The 17890-nt window shown below is 40.9% G+C and overlaps 1 protein-coding gene across 5 annotated transcripts in view; it reads left to right on the plus strand.

The window, feature by feature from the left end:
* Positions 1 to 17890, plus strand: part of malt2 (MALT paracaspase 2) — a 69473-nt gene that overhangs the window by 16338 nt on the left and 35245 nt on the right. For 3 of the 5 annotated variants that reach the window (XM_061883224.1, XM_061883229.1, XM_061883227.1), the window contains exons 2-4: positions 10348 to 10503; positions 12417 to 12583; positions 16901 to 17031. In XM_061883224.1, the coding sequence (XP_061739208.1) occupies positions 10367 to 10503; positions 12417 to 12583; positions 16901 to 17031 (435 nt within the window). In that variant the 5' untranslated portion in view covers positions 10348 to 10366. Of the gene's footprint in view, positions 1 to 10256; positions 10504 to 12416; positions 12584 to 16900; positions 17032 to 17890 lie in introns of all 5 variants that reach the window. The other 2 variants (XM_061883226.1, XM_061883225.1) reach the window with 2 other exon arrangements.

A 17890-nucleotide genomic window follows, 5' to 3' on the forward strand; every position in this document is an offset into this window, starting at 1 on the left:
GCCCGAGTGCAGCTGGCGAGGATGATGCGGGTGCTGCAGCCGCAGGAGTCGTCGGAGGCGGCCTGGGAGCCGCAGGAGTCGTCGGAGGCGGCCTGGGAGCCGCAGGAGTCGTCGGAGGCGGCCTGGGAGCCGCAGGAGTCGTCGGAGGCGGCCTGGGAGCCGCAGGAGTCGTCGGAGGCGGCCTGGGAGCCGCAGGAGTCGTCGGAGGCGGCCTGGGAGCCGCAGGAGTCGTCGGAGGCGGCCTGGGAGCCGCAGGAGTCGTCGGAGGCGGCCTGGGAGCCGCAGGAGTCGTCGGAGGCGGCCTGGGAGCCGCAGGAGTCGTCGGAGGCGGCCTGGGAGCCGCAGGAGTCGTCGGAGGCGGCCTGGGAGCCGCAGGAGTCATCAGCGTAGAAGCAAACGGCGACGTCGTAGAGGCAGGCGTATTAGTCGTCGGCAGTGCTTGGCGGCGTGGAGCTGGTACCGGCGCTTGGCGGCGTGGAGCTGGTACCGGCGCTTGGCGGCGTGGAGCTGGTACCGGCGCTTGGCGGCGTGGAGCTGGTACTGGAGTAGGCTCCAGCCCTGTCGACACAGTTGTAGGCTCCAGCCCTGTTGTCGACGTTGGTGTGGGCTCCAGCCCCGTCGTCGACACTGGTGCTGGAGTAGGCTCCAGCTCTGGAGCTGGTACTGGAGTGGGCTCCAGCTTTGGAGCTGTTGCTGGAGTGAGATCCAGGCTAAAGTCTGTAACTGGTATGAGAACCAGTTCTGGGTCGGAGGCTGGTGTGAGAACCAGGTGGGAGTCTAGTGCTGGTTTGAGAACCAGGCTAGAGTTCAAAACTGGTGTGAGAACCAGACTAGAGTTCAAAACTGGTGTGAGAACCAGGCCCGAAAAAGCTGCTGGTGTGTGAACCAGGCGAGAGTCGAATTCTGGCGTGAAAACCAGGTTAGTGTCATGTGCTGGTGTGAGAACCAGACTGGGAGCAGGTGTCGGCTTCAGCCGAGGAGCAGGTGTCGGCTTCAGCCGAGGAGCAGGTGTCGGCTTCAGCCGAGGAGCAGGTGTCGGCTTCAGCCGAGGAGCAGGCACAGGGGTCTGCCGAGGAGAACTAGGGGACTGGCTGTGAGCAGGACTAGGACTATGATGAGTGATAAGACAAACACTAGGACTCGGGCAAGGACTTGAGAGAGGACCAGGACTTACAATCACACTAGTGCTTTGAGAAGGGCTTGGGCAACGACCAGGACTTACAGTCATACCAGGGCTTGGGCAAGAACTAGGACGAACGGTCAAACTAGGGCTTGGGCAAGGACTGGGACTAACAATCAAACTGGTGCTCGGGCAAGGACTAGGACAAAGACTAGGACTTACAGTAACACTGGGGCTCGGACAAGAACTTGGGTAAGGACTAGGGTTCGGACGGAACACAGGTGGAGGAGGTCTACAAGGCCGTTGAGACTTGGCCGGGGAAAAAACAGGTGGAGGAGGTCTACAAGGCCGTTGAGACTTGGCCGGGGGAAAAACAGGTGGAGGAGGTCTACAAGGCCGTTGAGACTTGGCCAGGGGAAAAACAGGTGGAGGGCTAGGAGGCTTAGTAGTTTTAAGAAGAGGTAGCGTCTGCCCTACCTCCGCAACACAGCTATAGGCCGTAGCCCCCCCCTCCAGACGGGAATCCCAGACCCGTTCCCTGTGGTCAGGGACTGACCATAAGGGAGGGTGGTGGGAGGTTTGGAGGCAGGCAGACCCCTCCCCTCTATATTGTCCAGAGTGTCCCTTTGAAAAGGGAGAAAAAACTTTGGACTTGGGCAGAGAATGAGGTTTAAACGGTGGGTTAGAAGAAAAACTAGGTGACTGAGGTTGACTAGAATAATAAGAAAAAATATCCTGATACTTTTGTATCTTATTATTAATGTTATTGTCATTTGAAAATGGCTGAGAAAACGAATCTTCCCCTAAAAATTCCTTGTTGATGACGTCATCATCGGAGGACGGGCCCGCGCCACCGGGGGGCGTCGACGAAATGACGTCATCTGCGCGGGACACAAGTTGGGAATTTGCCCAGTCGGTAAAACTGTTAGCAAAGTGTGTTATTGGGTCCCCAAACAATGGTGTAGGGGTCCTGTGTGCCGACTGTAGGCTGCTGTGTTCGTGAGGAGGGAGACATGGAGTGGGAAAGGCTCTGTCGCCCGACGAAGCCATACTTCGCGGCTTCCGCCGACGCGGACGAGCGCGAGCGCTGCGGGAGGGAAACTCACCGCTCCCGGAAGCATCGATCGGAACCAGTCTTCCCTCCAGGTCCCACATCATGCTTTCGTCTGGATTGCATCGGAGAGTCTCAGCCTCCATCGCTCGGAATACCCTCCATGTGCCTTCGTCGAAGGTCTCCTCGTGGTTGCCAGACGCGGAAAAACTCTTTAATGCTCGGATCCTACTGTGAGGACTCTTCTTCGGCATGGCAATGCCGGTGTGGTTTTCCCGTGGATGCGTCGAAGCAGAACACAGCAAAAGTAAGATATAAGGTATTTATTTAATAACAAAAGTCTATGAACAAAAATACTGGTGTAAAGAGAAAGAGTAAACAAAACATTTAGCATGAAAGCTAGACAATAAAGTGGCTTGGCGTGAGAGCTAGCGAGAAAATACATACGAATGATGAGAGTCGTCACTGATGCGCGTGGGCAAATTAGGATCCGAGAATGAGTGAACAGAAAAGGTGAGCTTAAATAGGAGGGTGATAATTATTAGCAGGTGTGCGGGGCGAGACAGAGAATGAAAAAACAAACACGTGAAGATCTGAGCAGCAGATCGCAACAGGCACTTTTGTCAAGTCACATGTCTGAATAATGTTGGCACTTTTGTCAAGTCACATGTCTGAATAATGTTGGCACTTTTGTCAAGTCACATGTCTGAATAATGTTGGCACTTTTGTCAAGTCACATGTTTGAATAATGTTGGCCCTTTTGTCAAGTCACATGTTTGAATAATGTTGGCACTTTTGTCAAGTCACATGTCTGAATAATGTTGGCCCTTTTGTCAAGTCACATGTTTGAATAATGTTGGCACTTTTGTCAAGTCACATGTTTGAATAATGTTGGCACTTTTGTCAAGTCACATGTTTGAATAATGTTGGCACTTTTGTCAAATCACATGTTTGAATAATGTTGGCACTTTTGTCAAGTCACATGTCTGAATAATGTTGGCCCTTTTGTCAAGTCACATGTTTGAATAATGTTGGCACTTTTGTCAAGTCACATGTTTGAATAATGTTGGCACTTTTGTCAAATCACATGTTTGAATATTGTTGGCACTTTTGTCAAGTCACATGTTTGAATAATGTTGGCACTTTTGTCAAGTCACATGTTTGAATAATGTTGGCACTTTTGTCAAGTCACATGTTTGAATAATGTTGGCACTTTTGTCAAGTCACATGTTTGAATAATGTTGGCACTTTTGTCAAGTCACATGTCTGAATAATGTTGGCCCTTTTGTCAAGTCACATGTTTGAATAATGTTGGCACTTTTGTCAAGTCACATGTCTGAATAATGTTGGCCCTTTTGTCAAGTCACATGTTTGAATAATGTTGGCACTTTTGTCAAGTCACATGTTTGAATAATGTTGGCCCTTTTGTCAAGTCACATGTTTGAATAATGTTGGCACTTTTGTCAAGTCACATGTTTGAATAATGTTGGCACTTTTGTCAAGTCACATGTCTGAATAATGTTGGCCCTTTTGTCAAGTCACATGTTTGAATAATGTTGGCACTTTTGTCAAGTCACATGTTTGAATAATGTTGGCCCTTTTGTCAAGTCACATGTTTGAATAATGTTGGCACTTTTGTCAAGTCACATGTCTGAATAATGTTGGCACTTTTGTCAAGTCACATGTCTGAATAATGTTGGCACTTTTGTCAAGTCACATGTTTGAATAATGTTGGCCCTTTTGTCAAGTCACATGTTTGAATAATGTTGGCACTTTTGTCAAGTCACATGTCTGAATAATGTTGGCCCTTTTGTCAAGTCACATGTTTGAATAATGTTGGCACTTTTGTCAAGTCACATGTTTGAATAATGTTGGCACTTTTGTCAAGTCACATGTTTGAATAATGTTGGCACTTTTGTCAAATCACATGTTTGAATAATGTTGGCACTTTTGTCAAGTCACATGTCTGAATAATGTTGGCCCTTTTGTCAAGTCACATGTTTGAATAATGTTGGCACTTTTGTCAAGTCACATGTTTGAATAATGTTGGCACTTTTGTCAAATCACATGTTTGAATATTGTTGGCACTTTTGTCAAGTCACATGTTTGAATAATGTTGGCACTTTTGTCAAGTCACATGTTTGAATAATGTTGGCACTTTTGTCAAGTCACATGTTTGAATAATGTTGGCACTTTTGTCAAGTCACATGTTTGAATAATGTTGGCACTTTTGTCAAGTCACATGTCTGAATAATGTTGGCCCTTTTGTCAAGTCACATGTTTGAATAATGTTGGCACTTTTGTCAAGTCACATGTCTGAATAATGTTGGCCCTTTTGTCAAGTCACATGTTTGAATAATGTTGGCACTTTTGTCAAGTCACATGTTTGAATAATGTTGGCACTTTTGTCAAGTCACATGTTTGAATAATGTTGGCACTTTTGTCAAGTCACATGTTTGAATAATGTTGGCACTTTTGTCAAGTCACATGTTTGAATAATGTTGGCACTTTTGTCAAGTCACATGTCTGAATAATGTTGGCCCTTTTGTCAAGTCACATGTTTGAATAATGTTGGCACTTTTGTCAAGTCACATGTTTGAATAATGTTGGCACTTTTGTCAAGTCACATGTTTGAATAATGTTGGCACTTTTGTCAAGTCACATGTTTGAATAATGTTGGCACTTTTGTCAAGTCACATGTTTGAATAATGTTGGCACTTTTGTCAAGTCACATGTTTGAATAATGTTGGCACTTTTGTCAAGTCACATTTTTGAATAATGTTGGCACTTTTGTCAAGTCACATGTCTGAATAATGTTGGCCCTTTTGTCAAGTCACATGTTTGAATAATGTTGGCACTTTTGTCAAGTCACATGTTTGAATAATGTTGGCCCTTTTGTCAAGTCACATGTTTGAATAATGTTGGCCCTTTTGTCAAGTCACATGTTTGAATAATGTTGGCACTTTTGTCAAGTCACATGTTTGAATAATGTCGGCACTTTTGTCAAGTCACATGTTTGAATAATCTTGGCACTTTTGTCAAGTCACATGTTTGAATAATGTTGGCACTTTTGTCAAGTCACATGTTTGAATAATGTTGGCACTTTTGTCAAGTCACATGTTTGAGTAATGTTGGCACTTTTGTCAAGTCACATGTTTGAATAATGTCGGCACTTTTGTCAAGTCACATGTTTGAATAATGTTGGCACTTTTGTCAAGTCACATGTTTGAATAATGTTGGCACTTTTGTCAAGTCACATGTTTGAATAATGTTGGCACTTTTGTCAAGTCACATGTTTGAATAATGTTGGCACTTTTGTCAAGTCACATGTTTGAATAATGTTGGCACTTTTGTCAAGTCACATGTTTGAATAATGTTGGCACTTTTGTCAAGTCACATGTTTGAATAATGTTGGCACTTTTGTCAAGTCACATGTTTGAATAATGTTGGCCCTTTTGTCGAGTCACATGTTTGAATAATGTTGGCACTTTTGTCAAGTCACATGTTTGAATAATGTTGGCACTTTTGTCAAGTCACATGTTTGAATAATGTTGGCACTTTTGTCAAGTCACATGTTTGAATAATGTTGGCACTTTTGTCAAGTCACATGTTTGAATAATGTTGGCACTTTTGTCAAGTCACATGTTTGAATAATGTTGGCACTTTTGTCAAGTCACATGTTTGAATAATGTTGGCACTTTTGTCAAGTCACATGTCTGAATAATGTTGGCCCTTTTGTCAAGTCACATGTTTGAATAATGTTGGCACTTTTGTCAAGTCACATGTTTGAATAATGTTGGCACTTTTGTCAAGTCACATGTTTGAATAATGTTGGCACTTTTGTCAAGTCACATGTTTGAATAATGTCGACACTTTTGTCAAGTCACGTGTTTGAATAATATTGGCACTTTTGTCAAGTCACATGTTTGAATAATGTTGGCACTTTTGTCAAGTCACGTGTTTGAATAATGTTGGCACTTTTGTCAAGTCACATGTTTGAATAATGTTGGCACTTTTGTCAAGTCACATGTTTGAATAATGTTGGCACTTTTGTCAAGTCACATGTTTGAATAATGTTGGCACTTTTGTCAAGTCACATGTTTGAATAATGTTGGCCCTTTTGTCAAGTCACATGTTTGAATAATGTTGGCACTTTTGTCAAGTCACATGTTTGAATAATGTTGGCCCTTTTGTCAAGTCACATGTTTGAATAATGTTGGCACTTTTGTCAAGTCACATGTTTGAATAATGTTGGCACTTTTGTCAAGTCACATGTTTGAATAATGTTGGCACTTTTGTCAAGTCACATGTTTGAATAATGTTGGCTTTTTTTTCAAGTCACATGTGTGAATAATGTTGGCACTTTTGTCAAGTCACATGTTTGAATAATGTTGGCACTTTTGTCAAGTCACATGTTTGAATAATGTTGGCTTTTTTTTCAAGTCACATGTGTGAATAATGTTGGCACTTTTGTCAAGTCACATGTTTGAATAATGTTGGCTTTTTTTTCAAGTCACATGTGTGAATAATGTTGGCACTTTTGTCAAGTCACATGTCTGAATAATGTTGGCCCTTTTGTCAAGTCACATGTTTGAAAAATGTTGGCACTTTTGTCAAGTCACATGTTTGAATAACGTTGGCACTTTTGTCAAGTCACATGTTTGAATAACGTTGGCACTTTTGTCAAGTCACATGTTTGAATAATGTTGGCACTTTTGTCAAGTCACATGTTTGAATAACGTTGGCACTTTTGTCAAGTCACATGTTTGAATAATGTTGGCACTTTTGTCAAGTCACATGTTTGAATAACGTTGGCACTTTTGTCAAGTCACATGTTTGAATAATGTTGGCACTTTTGTCAAGTCACATGTTTGAATAACGTTGGCACTTTTGTCAAGTCACATGTTTGAATAATGTTGGCACTTTTGTCAAGTCACATGTTTGAATAACGTTGGCACTTTTGTCAAGTCACATGTTTGAATAATGTTGGCACTTTTGTCAAGTCACATGTTTGAATAATGTTGGCACTTTTGTCAAGTCACATGTTTGAATAATGTTGGCACTTTTGTCAAGTCACATGTTTGAATAATGTTGGCACTTTTGTCAAGTCACATGTTTGAATAACGTTGGCACTTTTGTCAAGTCACATGTTTGAATAATGTTGGCACTTTTGTCAAGTCACATGTTTGAATAACGTTGGCACTTTTGTCAAGTCACATGTTTGAATAACGTTGGCACTTTTGTCAAGTCACATGTTTGAATAATGTTGGCACTTTTGTCAAGTCACATGTTTGAATAACGTTGGCACTTTTGTCAAGTCACATGTTTGAATAATGTTGGCACTTTTGTCAAGTCACATGTTTGAATAACGTTGGCACTTTTGTCAAGTCACATGTTTGAATAATGTTGGCACTTTTGTCAAGTCACATGTTTGAATAACGTTGGCACTTTTGTCAAGTCACATGTTTGAATAATGTTGGCACTTTTGTCAAGTCACATGTTTGAATAACGTTGGCACTTTTGTCAAGTCACATGTTTGAATAATGTTGGCACTTTTGTCAAGTCACATGTTTGAATAATGTTGGCACTTTTGTCAAGTCACATGTTTGAATAATGTTGGCACTTTTGTCAAGTCACATGTTTGAATAATGTTGGCACTTTTGTCAAGTCACATGTTTGAATAACGTTGGCACTTTTGTCAAGTCACATGTTTGAATAACGTTGGCACTTTTGTCAAGTCACATGTTTGAATAACGTTGGCACTTTTGTCAAGTCACATGTTTGAATAACGTTGGCACTTTTGTCAAGTCACATGTTTGAATAATGTTGGCACTTTTGTCAAGTCACATGTTTGAATAACGTTGGCACTTTTGTCAAGTCACATGTTTGAATAATGTTGGCACTTTTGTCAAGTCACATGTTTGAATAACGTTGGCACTTTTGTCAAGTCACATGTTTGAATAATGTTGGCACTTTTGTCAAGTCACATGTTTGAATAACGTTGGCACTTTTGTCAAGTCACATGTTTGAATAATGTTGGCACTTTTGTCAAGTCACATGTTTGAATAATGTTGGCACTTTTGTCAAGTCACATGTTTGAATAATGTTGGCACTTTTGTCAAGTCACATGTTTGAATAATGTTGGCACTTTTGTCAAGTCACATGTTTGAATAACGTTGGCACTTTTGTCAAGTCACATGTTTGAATAATGTTGGCACTTTTGTCAAATCATATCTTTGAATAATGTTGGCACTTTTGTCAAGTCACATGTTTGAATAACGTTGGCACTTTTGTCAAGTCACATGTTTGAATAATGTTGGCACATTTGTCAAGACACATGTTTGAATAATGTTGGCACTTTTGTCAAGTCACATGTTTGAATAATGTTGGCACTTTTGTCAAATCATATCTTTGAATAATGTTGGCACTTTTGTCAAGTCACATGTTTGAATAATGTTGGCACTTTTGTCAAGTCACATGTTTGAATAATGTTGGCTCTTTTGTCAAGTCACATGTTTGAATAATGTTGGCACTTTTGTCAAATCACATGTTTGAATAATGTTGGCACTTTTGTCAAGTCACATGTTTGAATAATGTTGGCACTTTAGTCAAGTCACATGTTTGAATAATGTTGGCACTTTTGTCAAGTCACATGTTTGAATATTGTCGGCACTTTTGTCAAGTCACATGTTTGAATAATGTTGGCACTTTTGTCAAGTCACATGTTTGAATAATGTTGACACTTTTGTCAAGTCACATGTTTGAATAATGTTGGCACTTTTGTCAAGTCACATGTTTGAATAATGTTGGCACTTTTGTCAAGTCGCATGTTTGAATAATGTTGGCACTTTTGTCAAGTCACATGTTTGAATAATGTTGGCACTTTTGTCAAGTCACATGTTTGAATAATGTTGGCACTTTTGTCAAGTCACATGTTTGAATAATGTTGGCACTTTTGTCAAGTCACATGTTTGAATAATGTTGGCACTTTTGTCAAGTCACATGTTTGAATAATGTTGGCACTTTTGTCAAGTCACATGTTTGAATAATGTTGGCACTTTTGTCAAGTCACATGTTTGAATAATGTTGGCCCTTTTGTCAAGTCACATGTTTGAATAATGTCGACACTTTTGTCAAGTCACATGTTTGAATAACGTTGGCACTTTTGTCAAGTCACATGTTTGAATAATGTTGGCACTTTTGTCAAGTCACATGTTTGAATAACGTTGGCACTTTTGTCAAGTCACATGTTTGAATAATGTTGGCACTTTTGTCAAGTCACATGTTTGAATAATGTTGGCACTTTTGTCGAGTCGCATGTTTGAATAATGTTGGCACTTTTGTCAAGTCACATGTTTGAATAATGTTGGCACATTTGTCAAGACACATGTTTGAATAATGTTGGCACTTTTGTCAAGTCGCATGTTTGAATAATGTTGGCACTTTTGTCAAGTCACATGTTTGAATAATGTTGGCACTTTTGTCAAGTCGCATGTTTGAATAATGTTGGCACTTTTGTCAAGTCACATGTTTGAATAATGTTGGCACTTTTGTCAAGTCACATGTTTGAATAATGTTGGCACTTTTGTCAAGTCACATGTTTGAATAATGTTGGCACTTTTGTCAAGTCACATGTTTGAATAATGTTGGCACTTTTGTCAAGTCGCATGTTTGAATAATGTTGGCACTTTTGTCAAGTCACATGTTTGAATAATGTTGGCACTTTTGTCAAGTCACATGTTTGAATAATGTTGGCACTTTTGTCAAGTCACATGTTTGAATAATGTTGGCACTTTTGTCAAGTCACATGTTTGAATAATGTTGGCACTTTTGTCACGTCACATGTTTGAATAATGTTGGCACTTTTGTCAAGTCACATGTTTGAATAATGTTGGCACTTTTGTCAAGTCACATGTTTGAATAATGTTGGCACTTTTGTCAAGTCACATGTTTGAATAATGTTGGCACTTTTGTCAAGTCACATGTTTGAATAATGTTGGCACTTTTGTCAAGTCACGTGTTTGAATAATGTTGGCACTTTTGTCAAGTCACATGTTTGAATAATGTTGGCACTTTTGTCAACAGCGACTTGTCCCGAGCGAATGTGAATGTGAAAGTGAAAGTCTGTCACCACTTGTCTTGTTTTTTGTGCATGTGTGTGGTGTGGTTACTTCAGTAGAGTTGCCAGGCGGAAGATGGACAAGTCCACAGCCGGTATTGGTGACCTGGAGAAGGAAGTGATGGACATGTTGGGCCGGATGTTGGACAACAACACCTGCGGCTGGAGACAGCTGGCGGCTGCTGCGTCTGAGCAGCCCAAACTCCTCTGCAGGTGGGCCTTGAACGCACCCTTCGGGAGTCTACTGTCGTCCATGTTCAAACTACTTTTTTAAACACATCACTTTTCTACACCTACAATCTTCTGGGGTGGGCAAATACTCTGCTTTTGGACGCCATGACAGTGCAGCTAATGAAACATAGCGTGTTGAGCTAACCCCTGCAGGTGGCACGACAACGTGTGGACACAAGTAGAAAATCATAACTTTTGTTGATGACACACTGACAAAACAACACTACTCCATACTTGCCAACCTGGAGACCTCAGAATTAGGGAGATATTCTGCTGGGAGGTGTGTGTGTGTGTATATATCAATCAATCAATCAATGATTATTCATATAGCCCTAAATCACTAGTGTCTCAAAGGGCTGCAAAAACCACAACGACATCCTCGGTAGAGCCCACATAAGGGCAAGGAAAACTCACACCCAGTGTGACGTCGGTGACAATGATGACTATGAGAAACCTTGGAGAGGACCGCATATGTGGGCAACCCCCAGTTCTATTGGGACTGGGGATGGGTGCCGAATTCGGTACTTTTACAGGCATGGACCGAATTGCGTGGCTACTCCCGGGTATCGATTCCGGTAAAATGAAAAGGTACCATATTTCGATACCTTTTAATGCTTGCCACGTCACCTCCGGTTGTAGACTAAACACTGGCTCACGTAAACAATTAGTCAAGCAGCACTGAGGGCGGACTCCGCCAAACTCCCTCTAAGTAATGTTGCAACTGTCAACAACAACAAAGCAAGTACGCTTGGTAGAAAACACCGGAACGTAAAGTAAGGCTCCACTCTTCCAAAATGCGTAAGCTCAATGCTAATTTACATTGGATTTGCCATACACAGGCTACTGTTAGCATTAGCGGTTTTACACAGCGATTTCATTCATTCTTTCATTAATTCATTCATTTTCTACCGCTCAATCCCCTCTGTGGTCGCGGTGGGGCGCTGGTGCCTATCTCAGCTACAATTGGGCGGAAGGTGGGGTACACTCTGGACAAGTCGCCACCTCATCGCAGGGCCAACACAGATAGACAGACAACATCCTCTGGAAGAAGATACAAGAGCCTCCGCTCTCGCACCACCAGACTCACCAACAGCTTTTACCACGAGGCTGTTAGGTGGCTGACCCCCCCCTCAATCCTCAGCCCAATCCTCAGCCCGATCCAAAAGGCTGGCAGGACTTTGAAATCCCCCTCCCAGGAATAACCTGAACTCTAAACCCCATGACTCACAAAAAAATGACTATGCAAAATTGCACACATTTGCTGCTAAGTATATCACAAGTATTTGCACTACTGATGAAACACTCATTGTTTACAGCCATATCCTGTTTAAAAACAACAGGAACTATATATATTGTCACTTTAGTAGGTAGACATATTCACGTAGCACTTTGCTGTTGTGTTTTATTTTTATTTTGTCTACGCATGGGGGAGTGAGAAACATAATTTCGATTCCTTTGTATGTCTTACATGTAAAGAAATTAACAAATAAAGCTGACTTGACTTAACTTGAAAAACATTCACACACTAGGGCCAACTGAGTTTTGCCAATTTCAACACCTCCAAATTTGGTCATTGAACTACAGCTAAGATGACTGTTGCAATCCAACAACTGGTGTGTAATACGCACAACACTTACAGTACAAACACTTTGTGGGGCGCAACATAACACATTCAGCTTCCTGGTAAAAGTGACTTCTTAGTTTGACGACATAATCAGCTCATTTTCAAGTGTTACATTAAAAATGTAGAATATTTCTAAAGGCAGACAAATGACCTAAATGTAGTACAGTTGAGTACTGGTATGGGGAATCTGTACAGTATGGGTTGAGATGTGAACGCTACCCCCACTTGAAAGATGACCTTGACATTGTAACATGCAGCTTCTGTCCCGCAGTGAGATGGATGTGACCAGCTGCTCCCTCCAGGTGTTGAGCGCCACAGGAAGTCCAGGACGCAGCCTTTTGGCCCTGCTGGCTGATCGCTCCTGCTCTCAGCTCTTCCTGCTCCAGTGCCTGAAGAAGATAGGCCACCAGGGGGCACTGCAGCTGCTCACTGCCACAGGTGAGCGTTCTCCCTGACCAGGGACAGTACACACCTGTTCCGCTGAGGGCCGCACACGGAAAAATCCAAGCATGGCGAGTCCATTTGGACTCAACTATGTATACATTTTATTTTACCTTAAGGCAGGGGTAGGGAACCTATGGCTCTAGAGCCAGATGTGGCTCTTTTGATGACTGCATCTGGCACTCTTATAAATCTGAGCTGACATTGCTTAACAGGATAAGTAATGAATAATTCCACCTTAGTGTTAAAAATAATGTTCAAAATATAAAACATTCTCATGCATTTTTAATCAATCCATCCGTTTCACCTGTTTGAGAAGTTGCGTTAATGGTAGGAAGTTATTTATTTATTATTGGTTAGTAAGGGGCTTGCCCTCCTGGGGGTTCTTCAGACCACCAAGCACCAACACGAGAGCCTGTTTCAGGGTTACAATATTGTTTTATTTTTCAATAAGTCTCTCAGTTGCTTTCCAGCAATTGTCTTTTTGTCTTTCGTCCTCGCTTGTGCTTTGGCTCCAGCTCCGACCCCGTCTCTCCTCCTGGCTGCTGCTTATAACCGAGCGGCAAGTGATTAGATAACAAGGCCCAGATGGGCTATCTACGCACCTGTCGCTGATTTCCAGGCTGATCCTGGCAACACCCCGCTTCGCTGCAGGCCCGCAGGCCACGCCCCCCTCTACAGTTAGCTTCAGAATAACAGTGTTATTACGAAAAATATTATATGGCTCTTACAGAAATACATTTTTAAATATTTGGCTTCTTGGCTCTCTCAGCCAAAAAGGTTCCCGACCCCTGCCTTAAGGGATCCCCTCAAGTTTGATCCCGATGACTCTCAAAGGTCTCAGTCATTAAAAAGGATAAAAACATATATATTTTTTCAACGCTTAAATCAACTTATGATCAATGTGTTGATATAAAGTTGACTTTTCTTACCATTTATGACCCTAATGTGAAGGACAATAAAGTTGTTTTCATGGCAAACACAAAAAATATGCAATATTCACCCCCCACCCCAAAGAGATTCTACAACATTTTTAAAGTTAAATATTTGATGTAAAGTAATTGGATCCTTAAATAGGTAAATAATTGATATAGTTTATTTTAATTATGTATTCTGTTTTTGAGCAAAGACAGTTTTAACAAGATAAATAAATACAATTCTAAGGGATCCAAAAGGACCCCGCTCATAAAGTGTTAAAAATAGGTCAAACATTAAGTTTATTTATTTTCTTCGATACTAAGTGCAAAATCTGTAGATTAAGTTCAGATCTATGGGTTGCTATACAGTTGACCTATTTTTATGATTTAGGAAATATTTTCCCCTCTAAATTTGGTAGAGTGGCCGTGCCAGCAACTTGAGAGTTGCAGGTTCGATTCCCGCTTGTGCCATCCTAGTTACTGCCGTTGTGTCCTTGGGCAAGACACTTTACCCACCTGCTCCCAGTGCCACCCACACTGGTTTAAATGTAACTTAGATATTGGGTGTCACTATGTAAAGCGCTTTGAGTTACTTGAGAAAAGCGCTATATAAATATAATTCACACAAAGTAATTGGATCCTTAAAAAGATCAATAAATTCATTACATTGATTTTAATTCCCTATTTTTTTGAGCAATGACGATTTGAAAAAGTTGAGTAAAAGATAAATAAATAAAATTCTCACAGATCAAAAAGGGCCCCACCCAAAAATAAGTCATACATTATTTTTTTATTTTTATTACATTTTAACTGATAAATATTGAGATCAACTTCAGATCGATCTGTTGATATATTGTTGACTTTTACTACTTTATGTAATTTTTGTCAAATACATCACAGTTTCTTATGGCAAATACACAAAATATGCAATATGCCTCCTCCCCCCAAAAAATGTCTAAATGGAATATTTGATGTAAATTAATTGGATCCTTAAATCGGTGAATAATTCATAATGTTGATTTTAATTCCTTCTTATTTGAGCAATGAAACTTTAAGAAAGATACATAAACAACATTCTCAGGGATCAAAAAGTCATTAATGTGTTAAAAATAAGTCATACATTATTTTTATTTATTTTCTTGAATTTCAACTGATAAATCTTTCGATCAACTTCAGATTGATTTGTCGATATAAAGTTGACTTTTATGATTGAATGATGTATGCTTTTTTGTCGAAGACAACAATTTCTTATGGCCAACAAACAAAATATGCAATATTTTTCCCCAAAAAATGTCATAGTGAAATATTTGATGTAAAGTAATTGGATCCTTGAATATGTCTATAATTCATAATGTTGATTTCATTATTGTTTTTTGAGCAACAAGAAGAAAACAATAACAATTCTCAGGGATAAAAAAGGGCCCCATTCATTAACGTCGCAAAAAGAAATCATACATTATTTGTTTGTTTTTTTCTTAAATTTCAATGAATCTGGAGATCAACTTCGGATCTATCAGTCGATAATAATTTTTGGGGAATAAAAAAATAAATTGTTTATTTATGCCCTTTTTGTAATAGAATACAGTTATTTTCAATGTCAAACACACAAAATATCCAATATTTACCCCCAAAACATTTCATAATGAAATATTAATGTAAAGTATTTGGATCCTTTAATAGGTCAATAATCCATAATGTTGATTTTTAATTCATTATTATATTTTGAGCAATGACAGTTTAAAAAAAATAAATAATAATAATTCTCAGATATCAAAAAGGGCCCCACTCATTAACCTTTTAAAAATAAGTCAAACATTTTTATTTTTTAATTCTCAACATCAACTTCAGATCTCTCAGTCGATTTTAAGTTTTTATCATTTTTGTATGTTTTGTTTTTGTTTAATTCACATTTTGTCAACAACAGTGTTTTTTTAATGCCAAACACACAAAACATGCAACATTCCCCCCCCAAATGTCTTTTGAAAGTGGAACATTTGATGTGAAGTCATTGGAACCTTCAATAGATGGAGAATTCACAACAAGATTGATTTTGATTTGACATCTTTATTTTTTGAGCAATGACCATTTAATAAAACAGCATGCAAGGTAGCTTTGCAACATGTCTTGTTACATTTCACCTGTTTGCTCTTTTATTTCACTTTTTTAGTTTTTTTTGTCATACCCCTGTCCGAGGCTAATGTCTACTCTACGCTACAGCAAGTGTAGAAAAAGACAACATTTGATCTTTGTGTCCCCATCGATCATAAAGGCCTACTGAAATGAGATTTTCTTATTTAAACGGGGATAGCAGGTCCATTCTATGTGTCATACTTCATCATTTTGCGATATTGCCATATTTTTGCTGAAAGGATTTAGTAGAGAACATCGACGATAAAGTTCGCAACTTTTGGTGCTGATAAAAAAGCCTTGACTTTACCGGAAGTAGCAGACGATGATGTCACAAGGGTGAGGGCTCCTCACGTCCTCACATTGTTTTTAATGGGAGCCTCCAGCAGCAAGAGCTATTCGGACCGAGAAAATGACAATTTCCCCATTAATTTAAGCGAGGATGAAAGATTCGTGGATGATATTGATAGCGAAGGACTAGGAATATATGTGAGCGTTTCAGATGGAATTAGAACATTAACTACGATAATTTTGGAAGATACCTTATCTGCTTATTGTTTTAATAGTGTTTTAGTGAGATTGTAAAGACATACCTGGAGGTCGGATGTGTGCGGTGAACACGCAGTGTCTCAGAGAGAAGCCGAGGAGCCAAGCTCATAGCTGCCTTTTAAACAGCTGCTGCAGGAGGACGAATAATCCAATGATGTCTCCGGTAATATATATATATATTACAATTTTCCCATCCAAAAACATGCTGGTTGACGTAGAGAAACATCTTCGCTTGACCGCTGTGTGTTAAAAACAAGGAAACAACTGCTGCGTCTCGGTGCTAAAGACAGCTGCAATACACCGCTTTCTATAAACAGCATTGTTCTTTATAGTCTCCATTATTAATTGAACAAATTGCAAAAGATTCAGCAACACAGATGTCCAAATTACTGTGTAATTATGCGATGAAAAGAGACGACTTTTAGCCGTAACTGGTGCTGAGCTAATATTTCCTGACAGTCCGTGTCGTCACGCGCACGCATCATAATTCGCCGACGTTTTCAACAAGAAACTGCGCAGGAAATTTAAAATTGCAATTTAGTAAACTAAAGCGGCCGTATTGGCATGTGTTGCAATGTTAATATTTCATCATTGATATATAAACTATCAGACTGCGTGGTCGGTCGGTAGTAGTGGGTTTCAGTAGGCATGATTTTTGTGTCCCCATTGATCATAAGGCTGTCTCATTGTGGTCGTTTGTATTTTCCTGTCAAACCCCCAGAGAGGCAGCAGATCCGTGTGACGGTCCAGCCCAACTCCCTGCAGGCAGCAGCGGGCAGCACGGTGGTGTTGACCTGCCGGGCCTCTGGACCGCCTGCTCTCACTTACCAGTGGTTCAAAGGCAAAGAGGAGGTGAGTCTTTGCCTAAGCCCCTTTCACACCACTGGAATGGAGCTCTCACAGTAGAGTAGATCCAGTATTTATGGGCAAGGTGGCATCCCATGTGTTGCCAGCATTGCGGCTTCCACTTCCACTCAAAGCGCTTTGAGTTCCTTAACAAAAGAGGTAGAAAAGCGCTATACAAGTACAAGGCCGTTTTTTTGGGAAGGGGCTACTGTTAGGAAAGGTCTGACATTTCAAATGTGTCTAATGTTATGAGTGTAAGCCGGAAAATTGCCAGGTCAGCGCCATTCACACAGGAAAATCAAAGAGCAGGGGTGTCCAAACTTTTGCCACTAAGGGCTGCCCACTGACCAATCACAGCATGCGGCGGCCATTTTTATCGTTTTTGCATTTTCAAAACCAATATTTAGATTTTTTTTTTTAAAACCTTTGGTTTGGTCCTTTGGTTTGGTAACTTTTATGGACAGAATTTCTAGGCGCAGTCAAGGCGTTGAGGGGTTCCGGTTTGGTGACCGCAGGATTAGGTCTCTGCTTTTTGCAGATGATGTGGTCCTGATGGCTTCATCTGGCCGGGATCTTCAGCTCTTACTGGATCGGTTTGCAGCCGAGTGTGAAGCGACCGGAATGAGAATCAGCACCTCCAAGTCCGAGTCCATGGTTCTCGCCCGGAAAAGGTGGAGTGCCATCTCCGGGTTGGGGAGGAGATCTTGCACCAAGTGGGGGAGTTCAAGTACCTAGGAGTCTTGTTCACGAGTGGGGGAAGAGTGGATCGTGAGATCGACAGGTGGATCGGTGCGGCGTCTTCAGTAATGCGGACGTTGTACCGATCCGTTATGGTGAAGAAGGAGCTGAGCCGGAAGGCAAAGCT

Source organism: Nerophis ophidion, linkage group LG22 (genome assembly GCF_033978795.1).
Source record: "Nerophis ophidion isolate RoL-2023_Sa linkage group LG22, RoL_Noph_v1.0, whole genome shotgun sequence".
In the NCBI taxonomy this organism is placed as follows: Eukaryota; Metazoa; Chordata; class Actinopteri; order Syngnathiformes; family Syngnathidae; genus Nerophis; species Nerophis ophidion.